This window comes from Oncorhynchus mykiss, unplaced genomic scaffold, assembly GCF_013265735.2.
Source record: "Oncorhynchus mykiss isolate Arlee unplaced genomic scaffold, USDA_OmykA_1.1 un_scaffold_390, whole genome shotgun sequence".
Lineage (NCBI taxonomy): Eukaryota > Metazoa > Chordata > Actinopteri > Salmoniformes > Salmonidae > Oncorhynchus > Oncorhynchus mykiss.
The window spans coordinates 77243-97335 of record NW_023493837.1 but is presented as its reverse complement, the minus strand read 5'-3'; the positions used below and the strand labels follow the sequence as shown (position 1 = coordinate 97335).

The window sequence follows — 20093 nt, the reverse complement described above, 5'->3', positions numbered from 1 at the left end:
TTAAATACGGTTTATTTTACAGTACATGTATTTTACACTGAATCATTGATATCTGGTTGAATGTTGGTTGTGGGACATAACTGAAAAGCATCTGTAGGCAGAAGCATGCTACATGTACATTTGGCATTTGAAAAAACTACAGCTGTGCTATGCTACCGAATGCAAAATGTATCTGTATCATAAAAGTGTAGTGCAATATTCCCTTTTCTTGCCACACACAGACACACACACACACACACACACTCTCTCTCACTAGGGACAAATGTTTCGGCTCCTTGTCCAGAGAGGTTTGAGCTTTAGAAGAGGATCTGCAGCAAAAGCAGACCTTTACTGCCATCTACAGGTCAAAGGTCAGACTGGCATTCAGTAAAATGTAAACATGGGCGATCCACAGAAAATGGAAATGTGTGTGTTTCTGTTTGAGAAGTTAAACCAGTTAATTCCCTTATAACTGAGTGTCCTGCATCATGTATTATTTTATTGGTTGTAAATTAAATACGGTTTATTTTACAGTACATGTATTTTACACTGAATCATTGATATCTGGTCGAATGTTGGTTGTGGGACATAACTGAAGTACTATGTGTGTGTGTTCAATGAATCACACTGTTTGTGTGTGTGTGGGTGGGGGTGCATGTTCTATACATTATTCAGGACAACATTACTTTGTTTAGCCTACACCGTGACTATGACTGCATAATAAACTAAACTAAATATACTATGTATTTTCTAATCAAATGTGTTAACAGGGCAACACAAAAGAAGACAAAGGCCATCAATTCAATGCAAATATTACTGTATTAAAGGAAATTGTTGTATTAAGCTTGCTTTGAAAACCGTTTGAATGGCTTGGATAGGCCTATGGAGATGGTGGAAAACATCCTGATTAGAAGGGGACGTTTGCGAGGCTTCTCCTGTTGAGAGGTGGAGGGAAGACCCTCTGGGAGTCCAAACGTGGCAGGATGTGCCACTATGTTGGGCGACAGAAGAGAGAGAGTTGACATGCACTTTCATTTAGAAATGATGGTATATTGTATTCTTAGTTTCAACTCATTATTACTTTCACAAATAAATGAGAACCAGAATCTTGAGATTTGGAAACTATAAATCATTTTACATAAGAGATTACTATCGATAATATATAATGTACTGTATATAGGGTTTAATATTTTTGCAATAGCAGCTTTGTACACCAATATCTCAAACAGTAAATGTCCTGCTGTATGGACTTACACATGATCTCTTCAGCAGTAGTCTGGTCTTTGGATTCAGAATGGCGGGAATTCTTCTTGTTTCCCATCATGAATGGCTAAAACAAAAACATGTCAAAACAACTGTCACAGCAGAACAATCTCACGGTAATAACGATCACATCTTACACACCAGCACAACAAGATTTATAAATGGTTTTGGAATTAATGGATGGTTTTACATTTTCTCTAAATAACATTGTTTACTCACATTGACACAATTGTTAACTTAAATAAGTGTGATGTACCTTTAAGTTGAATTTCAGTCTGGCAAGCCTTTGTAGGAAAGACAGCTTCCCTCTGGTAGCCTTCACATCTTCAGCCATGAGAAGAGCTTCTGGCCTGGTGGCTTCGAAAGATGTTCTTGAGGCTGCTCTTGATGCCTCGTTACAACTGTGGAGAAGCTCCTTGCTCAATGACTTCACAAGAATCCTATTGAAAGTGGAGTCCTGAGTCGACACGGCCAGTTGGAGTATTTTCTCTGAGCCAAACTCCTTCAACAGATGTTTGTAGACGGTGCTGTATACTTTGTGACTCTTCAGGTTCTTGGGATAAGCTTGGGTCTCAGAGCAGCCTGACCATGCACAGAAGGCAGCTATAACTTTTGGAATCAGGTCTTGTGACGTGCGTGTGACGTCAGTTGGGTACAGATCAGTTTGGGTTTGTATTTTTGACAGAAGTCTCACCACTAACATGCTGATGAGGCCGGTGAAGTCATCATCACCGACTAAGTTAACAGTGGATGGGGTTGAAAGCGAGGCAACATCCGGGCTGGTTGAATTCTGATCACAAACAATGCTCTGAGGTACACCGAAACAACTGATGGTATCCCTTTCCTCAGCATCTATGTTGGCCTCAAAGCCTTGTGCAGCATTGGAGGTCCCACTTGTTGTCATGCTGATGGCGGAGAAAGATGGCAGATGGTAGGACTTACCACTCAGTAGACTGCCTATATCAGTTACAGTTCCGGTTGGAGATGACCCTCTGCCTTGTGCATCAGAAACCACAGAGTCCATGACCTGGCTTACCATTACTTTGGTAAACAGGCTGACTGTGTCACTAAATGCTGATGTAGAAAAAGAACATGAAATCCTATCTTCAGATACGCTAGCCGGCACACTAACTCCCTGAGCCAAACTCATTGAAGCTGTAGAGGGCACAAGGCTAGGAAGCAAGAGGCGCTTCACAGACTCCTCTGCAAAAAGCTGAACCAGCTTGTAAGCTGTGGGCTTCCCCACCGTCTTGTCATTCCTCTTCAGCTCAGTAAGGACTGTATCGGATGCACTCTTTCCAGCTGTCAGAACCAGAGGGGTCAAGTTGCTCTCAGAAATGATGCGGTTGACTTGGTGAGTAAGATCACGTGAGAGAGCACCAATCCTACCCTGAGATATGAGCTCCTCCAGTCTTGCTATTGCAGCTGTTAGATCAGGGTGGAATGCAACCTCCCCTTCTTCCTCTGGATGTACCTCCTTTATGATGGTATCCACTATTGCAGACATGCTTTCCCTGGCATCACACACCAATGTTTTTGGCTTAGTAGATTTGCCCATGTCGATGACTGAGCATCTCACAATGGGCTGAGTAATACTCTCTGGTAAATCAGAAGAGATGGGAGTGCCAGGGAGTGAAAATTCCCACTCTGACTTCTTTGATCTGGCAGATGAGGATGACAACGAGGAGGAAGAACGCTGTGGCGCTTGATAGATCAGTTCCTCACCACATTCACTGCTTACCCTTTCAACATCCTTCAGCATCATTCCAACCACATTCTCTATTTGTGAAAGCGCAGTCACCGTTTGGTCAGATTTTGCCAGCTCTTTCTGAATTAAAACCAGAATATGGCTGAGGGTCTTTTTGGCTTGAGCCGTTGTTGCTTTGACTTGATTTTGCCATGTAAAATAATTCATCATCTTTGTCTTCACATTGTGGTAAATAGTCTTTGCAGTTGTCCAGATCTTCTTCTCAGATACTTCCAAACCAGACTGTGAGCCTTTGGGTGTGGCCTCAGTGTACTCTGAGGTTTTCTCATCACTCTGTTGAAGCATAGAGTCTGCCTGCCATAGAGTAGTAGAAGACTCTGTGGGTGGGAAAAGGCTCTTCATGTCATTTGTAATTGATCCAACGATTTCAAAAGCAGTTATATCTGTATGCCTTAAGGAAATTGTTGATTTTGCTGGCAACATCTGAGAATCTGTCTGGCTGGAACTGACTTTGCTGGGAAAGCTACTGACTGATTTGATCAGTATTTTTCGCACTTCGTTGGTAGCGTTCATCTGGAACTCCTCACTGGAGAGTTTCTCAATGACTGAGGCTGGAGTATCTCTTAATCCTTCCAACCATGAAGAACCAGACACAGGCATGTCTTCTAGATAAGACATGACACTGTCCAAAAAGCCACAGACTTCAAGGGAGTTGTAAGAGGAACCCTCTGCAACAGATGATGTGCATTCCAAATCTGCCACCTCTGACCTATACATGGTCACAATCTGGGACAAGACCTCTTTGGTGCAGGGCACCATGTTGGAATCACAGAGAGACAGTAATGGTTGAGAGTTCTCACTTTGGCATTTACGGAGAGAACCAAGTCCTGTTGAGTTGACCACTTGCAGTATTGCCTCACTCTTACTGGTTTCAGGTTGCTTTGGTGTTTTCTCTCCTACAGAGTCAGTTGAATCACATCCATCAGATAAAGAAGATGAACTACGTTCTGATATAGGGGATTCACTCCTACATGGGGAAGGCAAGCTCAGGATTGAAACAGGCAGATCACTGGAGTCAGTATGCTCCAGAAGCACAGCACTGGAGTCAGCTTTTTCCATAAGTTCTTCCCCTTGGACTGGAGCTCCACCCATTCTGAGGAACAATGTCTCCAGCTTTGCCTGAAGTCTCTCGCAGAGTCTACGAGCTGCATGGAAGGGTTTCCGCTTTGTCGTACAGTGTCCCACTTGGGTATCTCTCTGGGTGCTTGTTGGCTGATCTAATTCAGCATACTGCACAATGTCCTTGACATCTTCAACAAAGTTATCAATTATTTGTGATGCCTCAGATTCTACTTTGGTCTGTATGAGCTCAGTGGCCGCAGAATCAAGGATCCTGTCAGATGGGCTAGATGCATTCATCAAGCTTGGAGTGGTACTAAACGAATGAGAAGGTTGAACCATACCAGAGATATCGCTCATTAACCTTCTCACAAGAATTTCACTCACAGCCTTTGAGGCTTTGGTCTTGAACTTCACACTAAACAGAGTGCCAAGATTTTGCATCATTGCTTTGCAAGATGTACATATTATGTTCAGCTCCTCTGGAACAGGAGAGTCTTCAACATCCAGGTGCTCCACTACAAGGTCACTGCCAGATGCCAACATTTTAACTTTCACAGCCACTTCTCGAAAAACCTTAGCCAATTCCGGATCTTCTTTTTCCAATTCACCCACCATCTCTGTGATAACAGTCATCACTTCTTCTGTTGCAGGTGGAATGCATGACTCTAATACAGAGGTAGAGCTCTGGTCCTCTGGGGTGGTGTGATCATCAAAACATTTCTGGACCATGTTGACCATTTGTTCAGCGGCCTGGGTACCAGAAGAAATAGGGGAGGACCGCCCTGAAATGGCTCTGCTGATGGTCGCAGAGAGGGCAGAGTTAAGCTGTTCGACCACCACCTTGATAAGACCAACAGTCAGCTCAGGTGGGCAAGAGGACAGGATATTATGATCAGACAGTTGCTCCTGGACACTTTTGATGATTCTGTCCTCTGTCATTCCCAGGAGGACTTTCACTGAGGTCTGGGAACTTTAAAACGAACAAGCAAACCATGATCATTTCTGTCTTAACTTGGCAAATCGGTCAAGCGTTGTAATTTTAGTATTCTAAATATCTACATGTCCTTTTGATCGCTTTACATGCTTATTCATTTGAATATGCTCAAAGGCTGATACATTACATTTTGTACTACATCAGATAGAGTAAATTGCATTGGCTAACACTGGGATAGATGATCTCGGTGAAATCCATACATGAAAACCTTGAGGGGAACATACCTCTTAGAAGAGGGTGTTAGGGACCTGAGATGTTGAGCCCCTGTGCCGCCCTTATACATTTTCTTCGCCAGATATCTAACTTCCCGGATGAGCTCCAGTCTTTCCTGATCAAAGGCAGCAAAGGATCTTGCACTGCCACCCCTCTTGGGTGAGTCAGTGTCGTCGTCAGCAAAGTCCTTTACCCCAAGTACGCGGGCCAGGGCTGGCAGCAGGATCTGCAGGGTGGTCTGTGCGATGAAGGTTACAATTGTCTTGCACAATTTGGCAAGCTGTTCCTTCGTCATCTGTTTTGAACAAACAGAACAAAAACAGTCTTTTCAATGGAACTGTGATGTAAAGTATTCTAGATCGAACAGAATGCATTTGATCAACATTGTTATTCTTGTCTGTGACTGAATTCAAAGTTTGATGAAGTCTGACAGAGAACATGAATAACAGAATATGACTTGATGGCTAATCTCTGAATTCAACAGATCATTGACACATCAAAGGTCAAAGGCAGGTAGGGAAACTTACAGGGTTTTTTAGTCCTTTGTAGATCACTTGCCACTGCCTAGACAATTTAAAATAAGTGTTTTAGTTAGTGTTTAGTTCCCACTGCACAATATTTCATAAATGTTGAACATTACAGAAAAACTTTTAACATACTCATCAGTAAGATTGCGCAGGAATGAGATGAGGATTGGGTAGGAGTATTCCATCTCATCCTTGTTGCCTGGGCCGAATGTAGCCTGAACAGCTTTCTTCTCCAGGAGCTCAATTACAGATCCTCTATCCAGGTGTTTATTCCTGGAGACTAAAGATGTGATTGCCGTAGAGGAAGTAGAAACAAAATTAAAGAGAAATCAGAAGTTTTATCTCTTAATACTCTGATTTCATTGTTTTAGGGTTTTAGAATAGGCCTATTTGAATAAAGCTATCTATGTGACCTTTCTTACTGATTACAGTAGACTACAGTTTCATTGAAAATGGATAGCACAACCTCACATCACAGACAGAATAGAGAAACAATGTAGTACTACAGAGGTAAATCTCTGACCTGCATCGTTGTCAGTGCCCAGCTTCCTTGACTTCTTGCCACTCCTCTTACTTTTTGCCTAGGATAGAACAGAACAGATTCTAGATCTCAAATGATGGCAGACATGTAACACCAGGGCCCGTATACATAAAGTTCATCAGATAAGGTGTGGGCTCAACCTTGCCCAAATAATTGTATTCATTATGATCTCAAATGCAAAACTGATCCTAGATAAGCACTCCTACTCTGAGACAATTTATGAATAGGCTATGGGCCAGGTCAAAGCAGCTCTTAAAACACGTTTTGAAAACAGCTACTACGTATGTTGTTATCTGAGATATATAGATATCTATGGTATGACTGCTATCAGGTACAGAGTGTAACCCAGTAGGCCTATTATGTGCTCTGTCACTCCTGCCATCTTACCTTCCTTCCCTTCTTGGCCTCCTCTTTGGGTGTGGCCACCGGTTCTTCCTCAACAACTTCCTTTCCTTCCCTCTGAGGATCACCATCCTCCCTCTGTGCTACCTGAAGGACAGACATTCCAATAAGTAATAATATGTCAATGTCAGAGTAGATCTGTGCAGAGGACATCATAAATAGAGCTACAGCCATATCAGTGCTAAGCTGGTGACTTTATAAAGAATGGTACATTTGCTTTACAATATGTTATAGCTTTTTACAAGAAATATCCACTTATATTGCTTTACCCTTTTTTACTTTCCCCCAATATTGCATGAAGTAATTTAGCTTACCCTTTCTTCATCCATTCAAGCTATTTTATATCTCAAAAAGCATGTCCTTGTCTGTGTTGGTTACATTCAAGTTGAGTTCAGGTCGAGAGTGAGGACAATATTGCAAGCAGGGACTGTAATTTAGGGCTACATGCGACGTCATGGAACGTTAGACCTTTATGACATCACAAATAGTATTTTTAGGAAGAGCGCGGGAAAGGTTACTTGCCCACTCAGTAGGACTAGCTAATATTGACAGAAATTTCCCCGTCAAACGTTTTCGATTGCCTACCCCTACGCCTTCCATCGAACATGGTCCTGCCTTTGCAATATTGTCTCTCTTGTGGGTTTACTTACGTATGACATGTAGGCTTACTGTGTCGGATCAAGTTGATTGATCTGTCCTAGTCAGCCTTAGGTTGAACCCAAAATCTTCTGGGAAATATTTGTTAATAATATTCATTTCAATGTCGTTTTATTCTTTGATTTAGTCCCAATCCAATCCTATTGTTGGCTGCCAATCCCCACCAAATATGTCATTGTAGGACATACTGTAGCGGGAGAAAGTGAGAGCTGCAACGCGGACGCGTTCGGTGGCTCCTTCAGTGCAGAGGCTAGCGCGTATGCCAGTGCCACTAAAGCCCGGGCTTGTGAGGCAGTAGTCTACAACGCTGACAGGCAACACCTTGTCATTTTATTAACTCACTAGAATTACATTGTCTTCTTCATTCATTTCGATTGCACTTCCTTTCGTGGTGAAATTAGTTTAGATTACTATTAACTTTAATCTACAGAGTTTAAGTGTTTATGTTGCCCACGTCATCATGTGATGCTGTGAGCAAACAATTTATGCCCAGCCTTCCTAGATAGGCCTGGGCTGCATAACACTATGAATCTGGGAAAACATAACACTTAAAAAAAAGTTTTACAGTGCAAAAATAGCGTAGGCCTACTTGTGTACTATTCAAATCCACACTAAAGCCACACCTCTTCACACAGATTCTGTTGTTTTAGCTTTAACCTCTGTTAAATTCACTTCCCTGGTTAATCTGTCATCATGTTTCGTGTTCTCCATGGTTAATCTGTCTCTATGTTTAGTGCACTTTAATATAGCCTGTTTACTTATTTGAATGTTTGATAATATTGCTTTTTATCCTGCAGATTTTGTTGTGGATTTAAATTGACTTTGGGTGTCTTAAAAATCACTTAAAATAGCACTGTTGTTCTAATCGTCAGATCGCAGGTATTCTGATCTTCACTGTCCATGGTGCTGAATCTGGCTGGGTAGATTAGTTTGAATGCCGAAAACTTGTTTGCCTACATTTAAAGGCCCTGTGAAGTCAAAATAATTGTATTTCATATTGTACAACAGCTTATGAAACTAACACTGTAAATGTGTTTTACAAAAATGTGATCGGGGTTGCTTCCTGATAGTTCTGGTTGAAAATACGGAGCATGTTCCTCTGCCCAGGCCTTGCTGACACTTGCCAGATCTTACACTGCCTGGATAGGTATTTTGTGTGTCAGCTAACCACATCATATGTTATAGCAATCTGTCAGTCGATGACACAATGGATGACTTGGCACACAACCATTGGCTGATTCATGCAACACCTGAGCAGGGACACATTATTTTCACAGCACTTCAATGCAAAGTAATTTTCGTAGAAGGTTTGGAGAGCATTTTCACTAACCCTAACCCTTTTCCTAACCTTAACCTCAGTTTCCTAACCTGCTACGAAAAATTCACTTCGATATTGAAGTGCCATGAAAAGAGAGTTTCTCACCTTCTAATCAGCAGGTTTGCATGGGCGAGAGTTTTGGCTTTCCATGGCGACATCACCATGTGTAAATTGGTTTATAGACCAACGACAAAGAGAGTGCCAATAACAGCTAGTTTTAATTTCCCCTCCACACTGACCACTCCCAGACAGTCCTAGCAAAATTATTGCTTGAGAAAGTTTTTTTTGCAAAAACTACATTTTTGACCATTTTCATCGTAATCTATTACAGTAAGGTACTTAATTGTTACCCAGAAATGATTTGATATTGATATAAAAACGTCTGCTTTGGGCCTTAAAAAGATATGTGCACTACATACTCAGAAATCACATATATTGACATTTTAGAATGTATTTTATCAAGAAAGTAAGTTATACATGTCTTTTTTAATCTTACTCTTAGTTGCAAATAATTAATTTGGCTGTGGTTCATTTGATTTTCAGCACAATCCTGTTTGATAACGTATAGTATTATAGTGACTTCTTGTGGTAAAATGTCAAACTCACAACTAAACTCATTAAAATTGAGGTTTTCTTTACCCTGTCTTATCAAACAGTGCAACATTTGACTGATGAAATAGCATTCTTCTAAAATTCTTACACTTCTAGATGCAAAATACAAGTCACTATTCCAATACTGTTTGACTCTGCCATTTTTGAAATACATTTAACTTTTCAGTTAAAAACCCTTTGGATAATATCAACATTAATTACTTAACATCTTAACACATACACACCATGTAAATATCAATAAACAGAGGAACACATGCTACAAATAGTTAGTGACTACCTACCAGTCAATTAAATTAGATTATTCAGAAAAATAACATTGTTATAAGAGACAAATTGCCTTTAGACAACATAAATGACTGCATCTGGACACAGGTCAAAACTACTCTGCCGAGCTCAAGTTACCAGCTATGTATGGTTTCAACACTTACATTTATTGAGTTATTGAAAAGTATCCTACAAACATTGTTCGAATGTGAAAGTGATCAGGTTTTCTGAAACAGGTGTGTTTGTATTGAAGAACCCTGAGATTGTGGACAGTAGGACTTGTGTGAACAGGTGTGAACAGACTGAAGATAATGATGTTTTCCTTTCTCTGTCTTTCGAAACTCAGGAACAGTTTGAATGTTTTTTTATTGTAATTTAAACAATGGTATGGATGATTAAGCTGGATCTTTCTCTCTGAATCAGGAGTGCACTTTCATTCTCCCAATTTTTCCAAAAGCCCAATCTGAGCAACCTTTGCTATATACCCTGTCTTTCCCATTGTTGTTTCAAAAGTGGAAAATGATCAATTCGATAATCACACATAATGGGCATTTCACAGCCAAGACTTTTGATCCTTCCCATCAAGGCCATGTTGGCCAGTTTAACCGTCACCCGGTCCCTCTCTTCCGGAGTCCTCTTGGAGGTGCACTCCACAGTAGAGTCGGTCTCAAAGGAGATGGCTGGGACGTGAGTGAGCAGGTGGCCCCCAGCCTTCTCCTGGGCCATGGGCGTGGGAGTCTGCAGGACCAGCCCGTGCGTCGCTTGTTGATGTCGAAGGTAAAAGCTAAGAGGATACACACAAACATTGACCATATAATGTAATGTTGTTACATGTAACTAACTAGCTTGACTTGCCACCGTGTGAAACATGTATGCTACCATATGTTACTAAAAAGAGCTGACAATATTATAAAATGTAATCCAGGAGTTTATGTTTGAATTCTGGTTCTCTCACAACACAAGTCACTCAGAAAAGCATCTGTAGGCAGAAGCATGCTACATGTACATTTGGCATTTGAAAAAACTACAGCTGTGCTATGCTACCGAATGCAAAATGTATCTGTATCATAAAAGTGTAGTGCAATATTCCCTTTTCTTGCCACACACACACACACACACACACACACACACACACACTCTCTCTCACTAGGGTCAAATGTTTTGGCTCCTTGTCCAGAGAGGTTTGAGCTTTAGAAGAGGATCTGCAGCAAAAGTAGACCTTTACTGGCATCTACAGGTCAAAGGTCAGACTGGCATTCAGTAAAACGTAAACATGGGCGATCCACAGAAAATGGAAATGTGTGTGTTTCTGTTTGAGAAGTTAAACCAGTTAATTCCCTTATAACTGAGTGTCCTGCATCATGTATTATTTTATTGGTTGTAAATTAAATACGGTTTATTTTACAGTACATGTATTTTACACTGAATCATTGATATCTGGTCGAATGTTGGTTGTGGGACATAACTGAAGTACTATGTGTGTGTGTTCAATGAATCACACTGTTTGTGTGTGTGTGGGTGGGGGTGCATGTTCTATACATTATTCAGGACAACATTACTTTGTTTAGCCTACACCGTGACTATGACTGCATAATAAACTAAACTAAATATACTATATATTTTCTAATCAAATGTGTTAACAGGGCAACACAAAAGAAGACAAAGGCCATCAATTCAATGCAAATATTACTGTATTAAAGGAAATTGTTGTATTAAGCTTGCTTTGAAAACCGTTTGAATGGCTTGGATAGGCCTATGGAGATGGTGGAAAACATCCTGATTAGAAGGGGACGTTTGCGAGGCTTCTCCTGTTGAGAGGTGGAGGGAAGACCCTCTGGGAGTCCAAACGTGGCAGGATGTGCCACTATGTTGGGCGACAGAAGAGAGAGAGTTGACATGCACTTTCATTTAGAAATGATGGTATATTGTATTCTTAGTTTCAACTCATTATTACTTTCACAAATAAATGAGAACCAGAATCTTGAGATTTGGAAACTATAAATAATTTTACATAAGAGATTACTATCGATAATATATAATGTACTGTATATAGGGTTTAATATTTTTGCAATAGCAGCTTTGTACACCAATATCTCAAACAGTAAATGTCCTGCTGTATGGACTTACACATGATCTCTTCAGCAGTAGTCTGGTCTTTGGATTCAGAATGGCGGGAATTCTTCTTGTTTCCCATCATGAATGGCTAAAACAAAAACATGTCAAAACAACTGTCACAGCAGAACAATCTCACGGTAATAACGATCACATCTTACACACCAGCACAACAAGATTTATAAATGGTTTTGGAATTAATGGATGGTTTTACATTTTCTCTAAATAACATTGTTTACTCACATTGACACAATTGTTAACTTAAATAAGTGTGATGTACCTTTAAGTTGAATTTCAGTCTGGCAAGCCTTTGTAGGAAAGACAGCTTCCCTCTGGTAGCCTTCACATCTTCAGCCATGAGAAGAGCTTCTGGCCTGGTGGCTTCGAAAGATGTTCTTGAGGCTGCTCTTGATGCCTCGTTACAACTGTGGAGAAGCTCCTTGCTCAATGACTTCACAAGAATCCTATTGAAAGTGGAGTCCTGAGTCGACACGGCCAGTTGGAGTATTTTCTCTGAGCCAAACTCCTTCAACAGATGTTTGTAGACGGTGCTGTATACTTTGTGACTCTTCAGGTTCTTGGGATAAGCTTGGGTCTCAGAGCAGCCTGACCATGCACAGAAGGCAGCTATAACTTTTGGAATCAGGTCTTGTGACGTGCGTGTGACGTCAGTTGGGTACAGATCAGTTTGGGTTTGGATTTTTGACAGAAGTCTCACCACTAACATGCTGATGAGGCCGGTGAAGTCATCATCACCGACTAAGTTGTCAGTGGATGGGGTTGAAAGCGAGGCAACATCCGGGCTGGTTGAATTCTGATCACAAACAATGCTCTGAGGTACACCGAAACAACTTTCCTCAGCATCTATGTTGGCCTCAAAGCCTTGTGCAGCATTGGATGTCCCACTTGTTGTCATGCTGATGGCAGAGAAAGATGGCAGAGGGTAGGACTTACCACTCAGTAGACTGCCTATATCAGTTACAGTTCCGGTTGGAGATGACCCTCTGCTTTGTGCACCAGAAACCACAGAGTCCATGACCTGACTTACCATTACTTTGGTAAACAGGCTGACTGTGTCACTAAATGCTGATGTAGAAAAAGAACATGAAATCCTATCTTCAGATACGCTAGCCGGCACACTAACTCCCTGAGCCAAACTCATTGAAGCTGTAGAGGGCACAAGGCTAGGAAGCAAGAGGCGCTTCACAGACTCCTCTGCAAAAAGCTGAACCAGCTTGTAAGCTGTGGGCTTCCCCACCGTCTTGTCATTCCTCTTCAGCTCAGTAAGGACTGTATCGGATGCACTCTTTCCAGCCGCCACTGTCAGAACCAGAGGGGTCAAGTTGCTCTCAGAAATGATGCGGTTGACTTGGTGAGTAAGATCACGTGAGAGAGCACCAATCCTACCCTGAGATATGAGCTCCTCCAGTCTTGCTATTGCAGCTGTTAGATCAGGGTGGAATGCAACCTCCCCTTCTTCCTCTGGATGTACCTCCTTTATGATGGTATCCACTATTGCAGACATGCTTTCCCTGGCATCACACACCAATGTTTTTGGCTTAGTAGATTTGCCCATGTCGATGACTGAGCTTCTCACAATGGGCTGAGTAATACTCTCTGGTAAATCAGAAGAGATGGGAGTGCCAGGGAGTGAAAATTCCCACTCTGACTTCTTTGATCTGGCAGATGAGGATGACAACGAGGAGGAAGAACGCTGTGGCGCTTGATAGATCAGTTCCTCACCACATTCACTGCTTACCCTTTCAACATCCTTCAGCATCATTCCAACCACATTCTCTATTTGTGAAAGCGCAGTCACCGTTTGGTCAGATTTTGACAGCTCTTTCTGAATTAAAACCAGAATATGGCTGAGGGTCTTTTTGGCTTGAGCCGTTGTTGCTTTGACTTGATTTTGCCATGTAAAATAATTCATCATCTTTGTCTTCACATTGTGGTAAATAGTCTTTGCAGTTGTCCAGATCTTCTTCTCAGATACTTCCAAACCAGACTGTGAGCCTTTGGGTGTGGCCTCAGTGTACTCTGAGGTTTTCTCATCACTCTGTTGAAGCATAGAGTCTGCCTGCCATAGAGTAGTAGAAGACTCTGTGGGTGGGAAAAGGCTCTTCATGTCATTTGTAATTGATCCAACGATTTCAAAAGCAGTTATATCTGTATGCCTTAAGGAAATTGTTGATTTTGCTGGCAACATCTGAGAATCTGTCTGGCTGGAACTGACTTTGCTGGGAAAGCTACTGACTGATTTGATCAGTATTTTTCGCACTTCGTTGGTAGCGTTCATCTGGAACTCCTCACTGGAGAGTTTCTCAATGACTGAGGCTGGAGTATCTCTTAATCCTTCCAACCATGAAGAACCAGACACAGGCATGTCTTCTAGATAAGACATGACACTGTCCAAAAAGCCACAGACTTCAAGGGAGTTGTAAGAGGAACCCTCTGCAACAGATGATGTGCATTCCAAATCTGCCACCTCTGACCTATACATGGTCACAATCTGGGACAAGACCTCTTTGGTGCAGGGCACCATGTTGGAATCACAGAGAGACAGTAATGGTTGAGAGTTCTCACTTTGGCATTGACGGAGAGAACCAAGTCCTGTTGAGTTGACCACTTGCAGTATTGCCTCACTCTTACTGGTTTCAGGTTGCTTTGGTGTTTTCTCTCCTACAGAGTCAGTTGAATCACATCCATCAGATAAAGAAGATGAACTACGTTCTGATATAGGGGATTCACTCCTACATGGGGAAGGCAAGCTCAGGATTGAAACAGGCAGATCACTGGAGTCAGTATGCTCCAGAAGCACAGCACTGGAGTCAGCTTTTTCCATAAGTTCTTCCCCTTGGACTGGAGCTCCACCCATTCTGAGGAACAATGTCTCCAGCTTTGCCTGAAGTCTCTCGCAGAGTCTACGAGCTGCATGGAAGGGTTTCCGCTTTGTCGTACAGTGTCCCACTTGGGTATCTCTCTGGGTGCTTGTTGGCTGATCTAATTCAGCATACTGCACAATGTCCTTGACATCTTCAACAAAGTTATCAATTATTTGTGATGCCTCAGATTCTACTTTGGTCTGTATGAGCTCAGTGGCTGCAGAATCAAGGATCCTGTCAGATGGGCTAGATGCATTCATCAAGCTTGGAGTGGTACTAAACGAATGAGAAGGTTGAACCATACCAGAGATATCGCTCATTAACCTTCTCACAAGAATTTCACTCACAGCCTTTGAGGCTTTGGTCTTGAACTTCACACTAAACAGAGTGCCAAGATTTTGCATCATTGCTTTGCAAGATGTACATATTATGTTCAGCTCCTCTGGAACAGGAGAGTCTTCAACATCCAGGTGCTCCACTACAAGGTCACTGCCAGATGCCAACATTTTAACTTTCACAGCCACTTCTCGAAAAACCTTAGCCAATTCCAGATCTTCTTTTTCCAATTCACCCACCATCTCTGCGATAACAGTCATCACTTCTTCTGTTGCAGGTGGAATGCATGACTCTAATACAGAGGTAGAGCTCTGGTCCTCTGGGGTGGTGTGATCATCAAAACATTTCAGGACCATGTTGACCATTTGTTCAGCGGCCTGGGTACCAGAAGAAATAGGGGAGGACCGCCCTGAAATAGCTCTGCTGATGGTCGCAGAGAGGGCAGAGTTAAGCTGTTCGACCACCACCTTGATAAGACCAACAGTCAGCTCAGGTGGGCAAGAGGACAGGATATTATGATCAGACAGTTGCTCCTGGACACTTTTGATGATTCTGTCCTGTCATTCCCAGGAGGACTTTCACTGAGGTCTGGGAACTTTAAAACGAACAAGCAAAGCATGATAATTCCTGTCTTAACTTGGCAAATCGGTCAAGCGTTGTAATTTTAGTATTCTAAATATCTACATGTCCTTTTGATCGCTTTACATGCTCATTCATTTGAATATGCTCAAAGGCTGATACATTACATTTTGTACTACATCAGATAGAGTAAATTGCATTAGCTAACACTGGGATAGATGATCTCGGTGAAATCCATACATGAAAACCTTGAGGGGAACATACCTCTTAGAAGAGGGTGTTAGGGACCTGAGATGTTGAGCCCCTGTGCCGCCCTTATACATTTTTTTCGCCAGATATCTAACTTCCTGGATGAGCTCCAGTCTTTCCTGATCAAAGGCAGCAAAGGATCTTGCACTGCCACCCCTCTTGGGTGAGTCAGTGTCGTCGTCAGCAAAGTCCTTTACCCCAAGTACGCGGGCCAGGGCTGGCAGCAGGATCTGCAGGGTGGTCTGTGCGATGAAGGTTACAATTGTCTTGCACAATTTGGCAAGCTGTTCCTTCGTCATCTGTTTTGAACAAACAGAACAAAAACAGTCTTTTCAATGGAACTGTGATGTAAAGTATTCTAGATCGAACAGAATGCATTTGATCAACATTGTTATTCTTGTCTGTGACTGAATTCAAAGTTTGATGAAGTCTGACAGAGAACATGAATAACAGAATATGACTTGATGGCTAATCTCTGAATTCAACAGATCATTGACACATCAAAGGTCAAAGGCAGGTAGGGAAACTTACAGGGTTTTTTAGTCCTTTGTAGATCACTTGCCACTGCCTAGACAATTTAAAATAAGTGTTTTAGTTAGTGTTTAGTTCCCACTGCACAATATTTCATAAATGTTGAACATTACAGAAAAACCTTTAACATACTCATCAGTAAGATTGCGCAGGAATGAGATGAGGATTGGGTAGGAGTATTCCATCTCATCCTTGTTGCCTGGGCCGAATGCAGCCTTAACAGCTTTCTTCTCCAGGAGCTCAATTACAGATCCTCTATCCAGGTGTTTATTCCTGGAGACTAAAGATGTGATTGCCGTAGAGGAAGTAGAAACAAAATTAAAGAGAAATCAGACGTTTTATCTCTTAATACTCTGATTTCATTGTTTAAGGGTTTTAGAATAGGCCTATTTTAATAAAGCTATCTATGTGACCTTTCTTACTGATTACAGTAGACTACAGTTTCATTGAAAATGGATAGCACAACCTGCACATCACAGACAGAATAGAGAAACAATGTAGTACTACAGAGGTAAATCTCTGACCTGCATCATTGTCAGTGCCCAGCTTCCTTGACTTCTTGCCACTCCTCTTACTTTTTGCCTAGGATAGAACAGAACAGATTCCAGAGCTCAAATGATGGCAGACATGTAACACCAGGGCCCGTATACATAAAGTTCATCAGATAAGGTGTGGGCTCAACCTTGCCCAAATAATTGTATTCATTATGATCTCAAATGCAAAACTGATCCTAGATAAGCACTCCTACTCTGAGACAATTTATGAATAGGCTATGGGCCAGGTCAAAGCAGCTCTTAAAACACGTTTTGAAAACAGCTACTACGTATGTTGTTATCTGAGATATATAGATATCTATGGTATGACTGCTATCAGGTACAGAGTGTAACCCAGTAGGCCTATTATGTGCTCTGTCACTACTGCTATCTTACCTTCCTTCCCTTCTTGGCCTCCTCTTTGGGTGTGGCCACCGGTTCTTCCTCAACAACTTCCTTTCCTTCCCTCTGAGGATCACCATCCTCCCTCTGTGCTACCTGAAGGACAGACATTCCAATAAGTAATAATATGTCAATGTCAGAGTAGATCTGTGCAGAGGACATCATAAATAGAGCTACAGCCATATCAGCGCTAAGCTGGTGACTTTATAAAGAATGGTACATTTGCTTTACAATATGTTATAGCTTTTTACAAGAAATATCCGCTTATATTGCTGTACCCTTTTTTACTTTCCCCCAATATTGCATGAAGTAATTTAGCTTACCCTTTCTTCATCCATTCAAGCTATTTTATATCTCAAAAAGCATGTCCTTGTCTGTGTTGGTTACATTCAAGTTGAGTTCAGGTCGAGAGTGAGGACAATATTGCAAGCAGGGACTGTAATTTAGGGCTACATGCTACGTCATGGAACGTTAGACCTTTATGACATCACAAATAGTATTTTTAGGAAGAGCGCGGGAAAGGTTACTTGCCCACTCAGTAGGACTAGCTAATATTGACAGAAATTTCCCCGTCAAACGTTTTCGATTGCCAACCCCTACGCCTTCCATCGAACATGGTCCTGCCTTTGCAATATTGTCTCTCTTGTGGGTTTACTTACGTATGACATGTAGGCTTACTGTGTCGGATCAAGTTGATTGATCTGTCCTAGTCAGCCTTAGGTTGAACCCAAAATCAGCTGGGAAATATTTGTTAATAATATTCATTTCAATGTCGTTTTATTTTTTGATTTAGTCCCAATCCAATCCTATTGTTGGCTGCCAATCCCCACCAAATATGTCATTGTAGGACATACTGTAGCGGGAGAAAGTGAGATCTGCAACGCGGACGCGTTCGGTGGCTCCTTCAGTGCAGAGGCTAGCGCGTATGCCAGTGCCACTAAAGCCCGGGCTTGTGAGGCAGTAGTCTACAACGCTGACAGGCAACACCTTGTCATTTTATTAACTCACTAGAATTACATTGTCTTCTTCATTCATTTCGATTGCACTTCCTTTCGTGGTGAAATTAGTTTTGATTACTATTGTTAGTGTTCAAATACTGGAGAGTTGAGACCAAATCACGGACACTGGACAGAGTGGATTTCAGTTGTAACAAAAGACAGTTTTAATGAGTCAGAGATATCTTGTCCCGCAGTTTTACGTGCACGGACCTAGTTCACATAACTCGGCAAGGAGCCAGGTGAAAAAGAGGCCTATACAATGGTTACATACATTTTTATACATAGAATAAAGTAGGTGGAGTCTTGTCGTTTCGGTCTTCTTGACTGGTCGGAGGGTTGGAGGCGGGCCTTGCTCTAGCCAGAGCGGGCCCCATTGGTGCGACGGAATGTCTTTGTTTATATGAGCTATGTGTATGAATATTTATATAACAAATCCCCCTCTTCACGTCTATTAGACGTGAAAACTATAGCAGAAAGGTGGCGGTTGCAATCGTGGGTATACATAAGGTGGTGCTCCTAACCTTGTCTGGTTTGCATGGTGGGTCTGTAGGTGTAGTGCTACGTTTGGGACGGGAGTGATTGGAGGGAGTGATATCAGGAAAGGAGTTAGGGACATGTGTAGGGGTTGGTGTATGTGATGTGGCAGGGTGAAATAGTTGTTCAATTAACCATGTGAAAGTCCTAGGGTTACTCCAAATATCAGTAGGAATATCACAAATAAGGGACCAGATATCCCCAGCCTCACCCAGAGAGGGAGAAATTTCCCTCTAACTGGGCGAGGTTCCCTTCTCAGGGGAGGCGGAGTTTGATGCCGCATCACCTGAGGAAGGAGTGTCTTCATTTGGAATCGAATTTAGGCCGCTCAAATCAGCTCTGACTTCAGTCAGTGTTCTAGAAGGAATTGGGGCTGGGGTGCAATGTGTAAGGCGGTGCCAAGGTGTGCCTGATTTACCTTTGACCTGGACTGAGTGTGAAGTAACCTCCTTCACTTCGTACGGTCCAGTCCACCTGGGTTCCAGCCACTTTCTCTTGTGGACTGTAACCCTCACCCCGTCACCAACCTTTACCTTCAGTAGTGGCGTGTCCCCCGGCAGCTCCCCCTCCTGGACCTTGTGAACCTGGGTAGAGAGTGCTGCAGAGAGAACCGTCAGTTTTTTCACATAATTAGACATTACAATTTGTTGTACATCAAGGGCGGGCATATGACCTCCCTCCCTTGGTGGACCATGCATGACTCTACCAGTCATTATCCCATGAGGCACATACTTTAGCTATCTTAGCTTTTGCTTTTGGTTTGACGTTCCACCAGATTTTGGGATTGGGGCCTGTACTTAGATCCAAATCTGTGGGTTATGCCAAATCTTTCTTCCACCTGTCTCAGGTGTTTGTTAAATGTGAGCCATTTGTCAAATTTGATTTGTCTTGGGATGCCATACCTGGGTATTAGTTTGGTTTGTAGCCACTTAAAGACTGACCTAGCATCCTCCCCTTTTGTTATTATTGCCTCTACCCATTTGGAGAACCTATCTACTATGACTAGGAGATAGAGTTTGCCTTTAGATACATTTTCGGGGCCCATGTCGGTGTAGTCTATTCTAATATCCTGAAAACATGCATTAGGTATTACGTATGAGCCCATTGGTGTTTGATATGGTGTCTTTGGGTTGTGTCTGTCACAACCATTGCATTCGTCACAAAATAAATCATCGTCATAAAATAAGTCAGTCATATTTTTTATGTGAGGGTGCCACCAGATGTGCGAGGCCTTTTTGGAGGGTCTTTAGTTTGCCTTCGTGTGTGGGGCCATGTGTTTCTCATAAAAGTTCTGGGTCCATCAGTGTGGCCTGCTTCATGGGCATGGGCTGAGT

General features: G+C 42.2%; 2 protein-coding genes across 4 annotated transcripts; both read right to left on the bottom strand.

The window, feature by feature from the left end:
* Positions 1–781: 781 nt before the first annotated feature.
* LOC118954553 lies at positions 782–18138 on the bottom strand. 3 transcript variants are annotated; one of them, XM_036974036.1, is made up of 9 exons: positions 17887–18138; positions 17222–17323; positions 16817–16874; positions 5939–6086; positions 5807–5843; positions 5291–5574; positions 1499–5042; positions 1234–1309; positions 782–970 (listed from the first exon to the last, which is right to left on the bottom strand). In XM_036974036.1, exons 1-9 carry the CDS (start codon positions 17893–17895, stop codon positions 819–821), a joined length of 4410 nt encoding a protein of 1469 aa, XP_036829931.1. In that variant the 5' UTR covers positions 17896–18138; the 3' UTR covers positions 782–818. The 3 variants fall into 3 exon arrangements, with proteins under 3 accessions (XP_036829931.1, XP_036829930.1, XP_036829932.1); XM_036974035.1 differs by lacking the exon at positions 17887–18138 and having other exon boundaries at positions 17222–17494; XM_036974037.1 differs by lacking the exons at positions 782–970; positions 1234–1309; positions 1499–5042; positions 17887–18138 and having other exon boundaries at positions 5167–5574; positions 17222–17507.
* LOC118954554 lies at positions 10216–13666 on the bottom strand. Its single transcript, XM_036974038.1, has 3 exons — positions 11728–13666; positions 11332–11464; positions 10216–10384 (listed from the first exon to the last, which is right to left on the bottom strand). The coding sequence occupies exon 1, from the start codon at positions 13646–13648 to the stop codon at positions 11969–11971; it is 1680 nt and encodes a 559-aa protein (XP_036829933.1). The 5' UTR covers positions 13649–13666; the 3' UTR covers positions 10216–10384; positions 11332–11464; positions 11728–11968.
* Positions 18139–20093: the final 1955 nt, after the last annotated feature.